Here is an 11,838-nt window from a genome sequence, read left to right as displayed (position 1 = left end):
CCAGCAGGTCGAGGCTGCGGTGGCCAGGAGCGTCCACCGCACTCCAGTCTGGGGGACAGAATGAGACTCCAACTCAAAAAATAAAAATAAATAAATAAATAAATAAAATAAAAAATTCTATAAAGCCCAAAAAGTATGTAAAATATATATATATTTACTGTGCTCTTCATAATAGTTATATTATTTTTAGTAGCCCTTACTCTGATCCTGTTTCATTTCTTTGACTTTACTTTTCATCATGATTAGAGAGAATTCATTCTCTCTCTCTCCCGCAGTCTCTCTCTCTGTCTCTGTCTCTCTTTCTGTCTCTGTCTCTCTCTCTCAATCTCTCTCCTCTTCCTCCCCTTTCTGTCTCCCTCTGATGTGCTCCTTTTCTATCTACTAAGCGGGTGAGAGGAGCCATCTTAACTTTATGGGATCTCTTCCTTACTCCCTTGTCTCTCAAGAACTGTGAATGCAGAGAGATAAATAAATCAGAGGTGGCAAATGGCTCAGCCTGTAATCCCAGCACTTTGGGAGGCCGAGGCAAGTGGATTGCCTGAGTCCACAGGCTGGAGACCAGTCCTGGCAAGTTGGCGAGACCTCATCTCTACAATAAAATACAAATAAATAAATAAATAAATAAAATATATCAGAGGCTCTCTCCATCTCTCTCTTTGTCTCTCTGTCTGTCTCCCCCTCCCTCCCTTTTGCCTTTGTTTTGCCATCTCTCTCTCCCCATTTCTCTCTCTGTCTCCTCCTCTCTTCTCCCTCCTTTTCCCCATTTCTCTCCCTCTCCCTCAGTCTGTCAGTATCTCCCTCTTCTCCTTCTCTATCCCTCTCCCCCTCCCTTCCTCCCTCTCTCTTTCTCTTTTTCTCTCAATGGCAGAATAGGATCATGGTGGCCTTTCATAAGACACAACAAAAAGATTAGCTTCGTGAATACACTTTTCTTTACGTTTTCTCAAATATTGGAACCTGTTCCTCTTTGCCTCATTACATCTCATGCATGATGACATTTGATTCAGCACAAATCATATATGAACTTCTATTAAACATATTCTGGGTGCTCAGTCGCCTAAATATAATCTAGGGATTATACCTGTAGGTGTCATTGAGAAACATCAAAAGTAAATGGCTCCTTGCTTCTCCTCAAACCCACACCCAGAATAACAAACCAGCATCTCTCTCAAGCACAAAGGAGCCCTGTCTTATCTAAGCAAGTCAGTACCCCTTCATTCTTACAGCTTGCAAGCACGCCAAGTATGACATTATGGGATTACGAAGAACCTGAGCTATTTTTGCAACCATGGCAATAATAGTCACAGTCATCCAATTATTTGGGAACCAAGTCCTCACCTTTTTTTATGATCTTCTTCCTCTAGACAGACCTAACTGGAGTACATGCATGTAAGTACTGAGTTGGACAAGACTTACTTGACCACATGCATATTTTCAGACCCCAGCTCAGCCCTTGGAGACCCTGGGCAAGTGACTTCATTTTCCTCTATCTCAGCTCCCTTATCTGTAATAATGAAATGGTATAATACACCCTCACTGAGTTCTTATAAAGGTTAAATGAGGTGGCCTCCTGAAGAGTACCCAGGTACTCAATTGAAAGCAGATCAGAGGTTGCCAAAACCCGGAGGGTGGAGGAAATGGAGAAATGTTGGTCCAAGGGCACAAACTTTCCTTTATCAAATGACCCATTCTGGGAGCTAATTCACAGCATGGGCAGTGATGGATGTGGTAACTAATAACAGTAATCATTGCACCCTGTATATACCCTGTGTATTATCAGATCACCATGTTGGACACCCTGCATATATTCAACCTTTATCTGTCAATTAAAAATCTTAAAAGTAGCCGGGCGTGGTAGTGTGTGCCTGTAGTTCCAGCTACTTGGAAGGCTGAGGTAGAAGGATTGCTGGAGCCCAGCAGGTCGAGGCTGCGGTGGCCAGGAGCGGCCACTGCACTCCAGTCTGGGCGACAGAGTGAGACTCCAGCTCAAAAAAAAAAAAAAAAAAATCTTAAAAGAAAAAAGATGATCCATCTTCATACTTCTTCCCGTTGCATGGGTTCATGACCTTCCCTCCTTGTCACACTTTTGTGTTGTGAGTAGCAGGAATGAACACAGATGCAAAGGTCAAGTCCTTTCCCATCATTTTTTACTTCTGTTATAATTATATATGAAACCTCAAATTTTGGCTGAGCACGGTGGCTCACATTTGCAATCCAGCACTTTGAGAGCCTGAAGCAGGAGGATCACTTGAGCCTAGGAGTTCAAGACCAGCCTTAGGCAACATAGCAAGTCCTCATCACTAAAAAAACTCAACAAACTTAGACAAGTATGGTGATGTGTGCCTGTAGTGCCAGCTACTTGGGAGGCTGAGGATGAAGGATCACCTGAGCCCAGGAGCTTGCGGCAGTGGTGAGCCATGATCATGTCATTACACTCCAGCCTGGGTGACAGAGTGAGACCCCGAGTAAGAAAAAAACAAATAAATAAAAAGAAACTTCAAAAATAACACAGCATATAGATAGATGGGCAGGTTCACAAACTATGGGCTAATAAAAGACACAGCAATTGATCTTTATGCTTAGAAAGGCCTAAGCATAAAAGCAAAAGGAAGAACTTACAAAAAAATTTGAGAGATTTCTATGAATTAAAAATTTAAAATCTGTTAAAAATACATTATAAACAATGAAAAAACAAATGACAAACTGATTTTTAAAATTGCAAATAACATTAAATTACAAAAGCAAATTTGTAAATTAGATGCAAATTACATCCAAACTCTAATATGTGAAAACACTTATAAGGAATAAGAAAAAGACAGACATTCTAAATGAAAAATGGCAATAAAAATTGGTTCACATTTTTAATACTGAATATGAGAAGAGCTTAAAATCCAAATGTTGGAAAAGCTGCAGTGGGGTGGGGTTATTGCACACAAAGCCTTCCCCTAGGGACTGAGCACCTGGAATAATTCAGCCATGCAAGGCCACTACCTATGGTAGTCACACATGAAAACAAGCTGCACTATCTATCTGTGATAGTTCCACTGGGTTTATCATTAGACATAAACAATTCAAACTTGAGTTTCAATGACTATAGATGCCACAGCATCTATAACCCAAACCTTTAGATGCCTTGATCTACTAATTTCTCTTTTAAAAAGTAATCTGAAAAAAAAGATCAATGATGCAGAAAAAGGCTTAAATGTCAAAATATCTATCTATTGTTCTTTATAGTGAAATTTGAAATTTGAGTGAAAACTGGAAGCTACATAAATGTCTAATAATAGAAAATCATGTTATCCAAGATGATAATAAGGAGCTATTTACAATATAATGCTATGTAAAAAGGCAATACATAAAGCACAGCATAGTTATGTTAAAACAGATATCTGTATGTATTATCTATCTATCCAGCTATCTTCCTTCACTCCCAACCCCTCCCCTCAAAACTGAAAGGACACTGACAGTGGTTTTCAGAGTACTAAGATTACTGGTGACATTTTTCTGCTTGTATACTTTTCTATTTTCTAAATTTTCACCAATCAAATATTTTTATTTTTGTCAACAGAAAGCAAACTACTGTTTAAAATAACTGATGAATCATCTATACATCTTAAATAAGGTCAAATTTAAGACTTTAAAAAACAACTTGAAGTAAACTCATTTATTTTATTAAAACAAGACAGCTTCTAAACATCTAGATTTCACTTCATTGAAATAAGATTTTATTTTTGTTACTACTAAGAAATACTAACTATTGACTCCAAAACATTTGCAATCATACCATCTTTCAGACAGAGACCACAAAAATTAATTATAAGAACAATCTGCCAATCATCAAAGCTTTTCATCTGTAAAATGAGAGGGCTACGTTAGCTAATCTCTTCAGTACCTTTGAGCTCTCTGATCATGTGAATTTATTATCTAACTCAAGAGACGAAAAATTAAGCAACAGACTCTCCCTTCACAATAAGTTTGAGAATTATGGGAATTTTTTAAAAAAAAACAGCAGGAGACTCCATTGCTTAATGTCAAACCACAGAAGATACTCCAGATGGTAACCCAAAGTGTGCAACGTGATAAAGAGGGATTACTCCTACATCTCTCAGGGGACAAGCCACATGGGTCCCTCCATTTTTGTCCCTTACTCCTATCCCTGAAATGGGGATACCGCCTCTCCCAGAGTGTTCCAAGGATTAGTAAAGCACAAGCCTAGAGTTAGAGCCATTTGACACATGCCAAGACAGATGTAGATTTTTTTATTTCATAGTGTTCTCCACACCCGTTTACAAAAGCATTATTTTTTATAAACACTGTAGCAGCCAAGAAAGCATTATAAAATGAAGGAATAATAGATGCACAAAGCAATGTTCCCACAAGACCCAGTTTTACCTATGCCATCTTAACCTCATTAATACCTTTTTGAAAACATGAGACTTTGACACTGGGCAAAAATAAATTCTGCAGACAACATCTTAAATATATTATTCTGCATAGTCAACTAACAAGTTGGCTTGACTGTTGACATAAGTCCTGAGAAAAGATAAGGTCATAAAGCATTTGCCTGACTTACTGACATAACAAAAAAATAATTTTTCTCCACACAATTTGTCCCTGTTATGAAGTTATAGATTCAGAATACTAAATAACTGGGAATGTTCAGTGCATATTATAATTACATCCTCTACTTTGAGGAGAACAAGGCTGTAGAATTCAATATTCATTTCTTCCTCACACACATAATCAGTTCTCCTTTCAGCCTCGCAGACAGACAGAGCGAGGGGACCTCTTCCTCCCCACTCCCCTATTCAATCAAACTGGGCACTGGGGCTGTATCACCTGCCATAGCATTTCTCAATGAACCTTCAAGTCCTATATTCTCAGACCTGGCCTTATCCAGTGCTGGGATTAAATCAGTAAAGAGAAAAAGAAAGGGATTAATGGTCCTTTCCTCTCCCTTTTACAAGTTAATTTGTGAGGAAAAGCACAGGAAAAAAGCATTCAAACAAATCTTTGGAAAAACACATCTGAGGCTTGACTTCCTAGTTGGTGGCAAGGCTAGGCACAAATCCAAAAGTTAATTTGAAGTATAGCTTTGGGGACATCATGAATGAAATAGTCCCTCAAATCCTGGCTGTGTAATAAACCCAGGCAACGCTCTCAAATAACCTGGAGTCAGCCAAAGGCTCAAGTGTTTCCCTCACTTTAGGAAAGAGCTTGAGACATGTCCTGACTTGTCAGTTGTATAAGATGCTGCCTCTCTTCTGGCCAGGGAGGTCCTCTTGTGAGGCTCAGCTGCTTCACTGTTGTTGCTTTCTCATGCAACCCTTAGCTCAACCCATCCTTGACTTTCCTTTGGATGAACCATGTTCTTTGGGGACAGCATTTCTTCAACTAATTCCCCTCCTGCCACATCCACTTTATTCTAAAGCCTCCTTTAAATCTCTCTCAGGGGAAAGCTTCTCCTTCAGATCATCATTTCAAAGTCCTTAAAACTCCAGGCTATTTTACAACCACCAGGAGTGCCCATCACCTGCTCTATGAGATGCAAACCAGAGGCTAAGAGAGAGGATTACTGCTGTTCAGTGGGAGAGGAAAGTGCTCTGGAAACCGTTTCCCAAACAAGTTAAAAGGGCAAAAAAAGAAAAGGCTACCAGATTCAGAAATAAAACAACCCTGGTGACACAAGTGATGAGGTGAGACTCAGACCAGACCAGACAAGCATTTAATCCACCCAAGAAAATGAATAATACTAAAAAGCGTTGGCAAGAATGTAGGGAAATGAAGAAAGGAAAAAGGAAGGACAGGAAGACAAGAAACATAATAATCGTAACTTTATTGAGATTAAAATTGGAAGACTTTGTCTCACTTTTAAAAAACAGAACATCTTCTAGTTTCATCTTTTTGAAGAAGTCAACCACTAGAGATTAAAAAAAAGAAACTATAGTTCTTGACATTTAGCCTTTTTCCATGACATCAAGTACCAGAAACATAAAATTTTCTGTAGGAGTAAATTTCAAAAGTTGCATATGGAAAAACAACACATAGGCATGTTCTTACTCAGTTTAGCACTTTCTGCATGACATATTAAAGCAGAAGGAATGAACTGGAGGTGGGAGAAGGACCAGAAGATAAGTTTATGAACTCTCCTAACAAAAGCAGGAAGGCAAGGAAATTTCTAACTAACCTACAGCAGATCTGTGGTCCTAGAACTACCCGGTCACAAAAGGTTAATGACAAACTTGCCCTTGGGATAAGGACAAGGAGAAGTTTATTAACTGTTTGAATCTTTCATTCATCAATGTTTATTAAGCATCTACTCTGAAAAAAGTCCCATGCTAAGTTCCTGGTAGGTGAGTGTCAGAGAAGATATTCAGATACGTATTAAGATGTATAAAATAAAGTCAATGTTCTCAGGCATCTAAAATCACACACACAAAAGATCACACATATGTGTACAAATATAACATGAGAGCATATGGTGTCATTAGTGTGAGAAGATCTATTGAATTCTGAGTTCCCATGTTTCTCGCATGCACATTTTATGTGAGATGCATTTTTGTTTGTTTTCCTCCAGATCCTGACATTATTTTGGTTCCCAACAGTTCCTTCTCTTGAAAGATGCAACTTTGTGTTTTTTACCCTGAGTCATGCACCTCTTCCAGTCATTATGAATTGGCATTACTTGTCACCAATTTGTCCAGCAGCACTTTCCATATCACAGGAATCTTCTGTGACACCACCCTCCATTACACAGGTGGAATTGACAGCACAAGGAGACACACCATATGAAGACATTCCCAGCGCAGATCCTGATTGGGCGTCTTTCAGTAATTCATTGTGCAGAAATGAAAGAGTAGCTTCCTCTGTCATTAGGAGACAGTGGCTAGAGTAAAATAATCCTGCCCCACAGGAAATGAGCACTGTACTCTCTGAGTTTTAGGTAAATACAGTGAATAGCAGCCAAGAGTGAATGTATCAAATCCTGCTAACCTATGCTCTCTCCTGAATGAGTAGAGACACTAACTTGGGGAAAGTTTCGTATCAGGTGGAAGATGAGGCTTAAAGCAAAGTCTCTTCCCATCACATTCAATTTCATCTGCTACCTCAGGTGACATTTAGATATGAGTAGAGATGAACTGTCCACCTGCATACTTTATATAATAACCTTACAATGGTACTCTTAAATCAGTATTTAATATCTTTAAATTAATCCTGAGAGATATGGAATGAGAAAGTATAATTTTTAAAAACTTCAGGATACATTTCTAGTACTGTAGTTCTTTTTTTTTTTGAGTTGGAGTCTCACTCCGTCGCTCAGACTGGAGTGCAGTGGCCGCTCCCAACCACCACAGCCTTGACCTGCTGGGCTCCGGCAATCCTTCCACCTCAACCTTCCAAGTAGCCGGAACTACAAGCGCGCGCTACGACGCCTGGCTAATTTTTGATTTACTGTAGAGATGAGGTCTTGCCAAGTTGCCCAAGTGGGTCTTGAACACCTGGGCTTAGGCAATCCACTCACTTCAGCCTCCCAAAGCGCGGGATTACAGGCTGAGCCATTGAGCCCAACTTCTAGTACTGTAGTTCTAAACCAGGAAAAGGTGAGCATTTTGCCCCCAAGGGAATTGTGGCCATGCCTGCAGACATTTCTGGTTGTCATGCCTGAGGGATGCCATTAACATCTAGTAGGTAGAGGCCAGGGCTGCTGCTAAATGCCCTACAATGTATAGGACAATCCCACAACAAAGCTTAACACGTCACTGGAACTGAAGTTGAGAAATTCTACTCTAATGGAAATAGCCCTGAATTAGGAGTCATAAGACCAGGGTTCTTGGTCAGGTCACAGCACATATTAGTGATATGACATTGGGCTCATGCCTTATGCTCTTTGCAATTCAACTTTTTAATCTTTAACATGAGAGTAACAACATATTCTCTACTCACCAGCTCAGGGTTGTTTATAACTATCAAATAAAATGTATGTAGTATATAAATGTATACTTTTATTATTCAGCATCACAACTTCCTTGATAGTAACATCAACATTCTCAGACACAAATTCAATCTACAAATATTTACGCAGGGTCTACAGAATAAATAAGACAGTTTAAATTTTATTCAAGAAACTTAAAAACTCAAAGAAAGTCTCCTGAGTTTCAGGTCCTCCACAGCCCAGGCAAAGGAAAACTTCTCTCATCAACATGAGTTCAACATTCAGCCTTCCCCTTGTCAATGATCCAGAGACACCAGCATCAACCTTGGGTCAGAAAACACTCACCTCATGGATTTTCTTTTCATGGTGGCAAGATCCAGGAGTCCTTGACACGCACTCAGGGCAGCATTGGTTGGCGGCTATTTGAAGCACCTCTCCCTAAGATTTAAAAGCAAACAGAGTCACGATGGTTCATCAGACCCAAGTCACCTGAGAATCACTAATCTCATGAGTTTCCAGGGTGACAACAAAGAAAGGATAAAATGAGCAAATTAACCACCAGGGTCCTCTGTGTCAAGCTGAGCTTCTCTCAGAGATAAAATGAACTCCCTTGTGAAAGTAATTTTCTGGAAAAAACATATCTACATCTTTCCACGTGTAATGAAGTTAGAACTTTTTTTTCCACTAGATATGTTCCAAATTTCCCCCTGTTGGGAAGAGGAAGAAGGCTCAGGAGGTGGGGGGTGGCCACCAAGCTAGCAGGACTTCCAGCTACCTTCGGAGAGGCCTAAATCACCCAGCAGAAGGCAGATGAAGCTCTGATGCTTAACTTTTGTCTAGAAAGCAGAGAAGTGAGGAACATGGGAGGAAGCAGCATTTCTCAGGAGGAGGTATCACATTCACACATTGTGGTGAGCTGGGTAGAATTCCTGGGCTCCAATAAAGACTGACATTGTTTTTCAAGGCTTCTATAATCACAGCTGTGTTTCTTGATACTATCAAGAGACTGGGCCAACACCTGATAGCTCAAGATTTATTGGGGAGGTGTCGCATGTTAACTAACCATCTACATGTCATTGTGAATAATCTGTTTTACCTAAGAGTTATAAAAATATGGATCAAAGAGCATAAGTTTACCTTTGGGGCCCAGTGATTCTCCTATTAGATCTCTTACTCATGTTGTTCCTCTACTTATGGTTTTCTCAAGTCTAAATACGTGACAGAACAGGCAATGAGTGACTTTGACCAAAAATGGTAGGTGATACTGCATTAGCTAAGAAATCATGACTTGTCCACAGAAAAAAGTCTACAAAGGATCCAATCAGTAGAATTTTAAAAAATGATGTGTGTGTATTTAAGCATATGTTCGTGTTTCCTTTGTTATTTTTATTGTTTCCATTTTATTAAAAATTTACTTATAAGAGAATTCTAATGTCATATAATTATATCCACAAGAGTGAATGGGAAATAGGATTAAAACTTAACTGTTAATCCACTAAACAGATAAATACATCAATAACAGTGACCACCAAATTCCTATTTGTTTGATAAATGACAGAACTTAAATGATAGACTTTTAAAAATTATACATACTATGCAACATTAATAACTTTTCAGAAAGGTGTCCTCTGAAGCCCAAGATAAAACTGTACTTGTCTGATAGTCACTAAGATAGTAACAGAAACTGCAGTAGCCCGATTTCCATTAAGAATGTCATACAATTAGAAAATAAGATGATCTAAGTGTTGTTTATATTTTAACATGGAAGCAGAGAGCAAGAGAGACAGGCAGGTAGAATGGAAGACTTCAAGGGATATTGTGTGCTTCCAAATTAGTTTTCTTTGTTTTCTATAAAAGCTAATTTTCAGATTTAGCCCTTAAAGCTCATTTTAAATACACAAAATTTAAAAAACTATAACTTTTATGTGTGTGAGTGACAGTGGGAGGAAGAAAGAAAATGGTCCCCAACTTGAGTCTATCTATGGAACTTCTGGTGGGACATGAAAGTGGTAAGTTAAAGGAAGAACAAAGACCCTGAAGAATAAGACACATGGAGTTCTTGCCACCTAACCACGCAATCCTGAGCAGCTTGGTGAGCTGCAAGCTGCAATGGAACACATAGGCCTACTACTCCTCGAGGTTTTGTCGTGGGAAGAACTGGAAAGTGGCTATAGGGGCAGGAAGCATCAGTGAAGACTGCCAGGGAGCAAGTTTACTTGTTTAGCACCTAGAAGAACTGCTCACAGTAATAGTGATGATATTTTGATTATTATAGCTAACACTTACTGAGTGCCTATAATAATCAGGTACTCTTCTAAGCATATACAGTATGTATATGTTTATATCTAACATATACACATACATATACAGATAGTTCAATTCTCACAACAACTTTATTAGGTAAATACTACTGTCTGCATTAAGGTTTATATTCAATGTCCATGAAAATGTCACTCTACCCTTGTATACTCTTGACTACCTCAATTCAAACAATCCTCATCTCTACTTCACATGGCCATGACCAACCTTGAGAACTGTGCACTCTAAACTGCTGGATACCAAAAATCTTCAGCCTTCTGAACATAAGTCTCCTATTCCTTGGATCCCTCTCACCCACATTCCCACTCTCCCTCCAGGGAGAACCATGAGCACTTCTTTTCTTTGCAGTTATTCAAGACCCCCAGCTGGCCTCATTTTCCCACTTATGTTAGCCTCAATGCCCATCACTTCCTGCATCTCTATTCTTTCTCTTCATTAACGTGAAAAAATCCCAATCCTGGATCTACTCTGCAATTTGCCTTAGTCCCTTTCATACTTGACTGGCAAGCATTACTGAGAAAATCATTTGCCATACAGCTTGGTACCCCTTCAGGTTCATGGTCTCCTGCTCCTGTAGACCCTTAAAACTCCCCACAAATGCTTTATGTTGACCTTGGTAAAGGTACTTTTCTCCCTCAGTAACAGCTCCTAAGATTCACTACTCTTTTATAACTGCCAAGTAAACCTCAAAGTCTTTAAAGAGTAAGCTCCTTAGGTATGAACTACCTCAGTATCCTGTTCATCTTCTTACCCACATATTTGAATATATCTGTACCCATTTGTGGTTCCTTCCTTCCTGTCCTAAACAATAAGGATGTCCCCCACTCCCCATCCCCAACCACACTCCTCTGTTTTCCCAATACTCTGTGTTCTTCTCCTTGAGATTAATTTCCTGTTTCTCCACACCCCCATCTCCATTTCTTCAACTTCTCTTTGTAGTCTAGGTCATTCCCCTTTCCCTTTCAAGGGGATCATATCTCTTTCATGCTCATATCAAAAGCTTAAAACTAAAACAAAACTAAACTCTCTCCCTTCCCTTGTGTGGTCATTCCACAAATATTGACTGAGAGACTTCTGGGTGCCTTACATTATGCTGTTTGATGGGCTGCAATAGTGAGGAAGATAAGATTCCATTTCTTAAGGAGGAATCTTAAGAAGCTGAAGAAGAGGAAGAAGCGGACGATTAAACAAGCACTGCAGTCTGGTCGAGGAGTATAAGAAGGGTAAGTACAGAGCATCATGACAGGACACAGGAGGACTCGCTAGTTGGGAATGGGCAGTTCAAAGAGACTTCACGGTAGAGTGTTGCCTATTAAGGCCCCACTTCTCTCCTTCACTCCCAGTCAAGCCCTTGAGAGAATGGCCTTGACTCAGTCTTCCTTCCCCCACTATTCATTCACTCCTACCTTTGAAGTACCACTCCTTTCCACTCCTACCATTCCACTGACACCAACCTCAGTGTGTCCACCGTGGCCCACATGTTGCCAAATACAATGGATCATGTTAAATTCTTCTCCCATTTATTCCCTTAACTGTGATCAACACTGTCAAGACAAATGTTTTCTGGAAATTTTCTGCTCTCCTGG

The 11,838-nt window shown here is 39.6% G+C and overlaps 1 protein-coding gene across 1 annotated transcript in view; it reads right to left on the bottom strand.

Annotated features, from left to right (window-relative positions):
- Positions 1 to 11,838, bottom strand: part of LOC103272048 (extracellular matrix protein FRAS1-like) — a 222,861-nt gene that overhangs the window by 50,865 nt on the left and 160,158 nt on the right. Inside the window, exon 4 of the mRNA XM_021718335.1 lies at positions 8,279 to 8,371. Within this exon, the coding sequence (XP_021574010.1) occupies positions 8,279 to 8,371 (93 nt within the window). The remainder of the gene's footprint in view (positions 1 to 8,278; positions 8,372 to 11,838) is intronic.

Source organism: Carlito syrichta, unplaced genomic scaffold, assembly GCF_000164805.1.
Source record: "Carlito syrichta isolate Samal-C Ts95f unplaced genomic scaffold, Tarsius_syrichta-2.0.1 Scaffold312092, whole genome shotgun sequence".
NCBI classification, from domain to species: Eukaryota; Metazoa; Chordata; class Mammalia; order Primates; family Tarsiidae; genus Carlito; species Carlito syrichta.
Note: the sequence above shows the minus strand (reverse complement) of the source record. Positions and strands in the feature narration are given on the sequence as shown.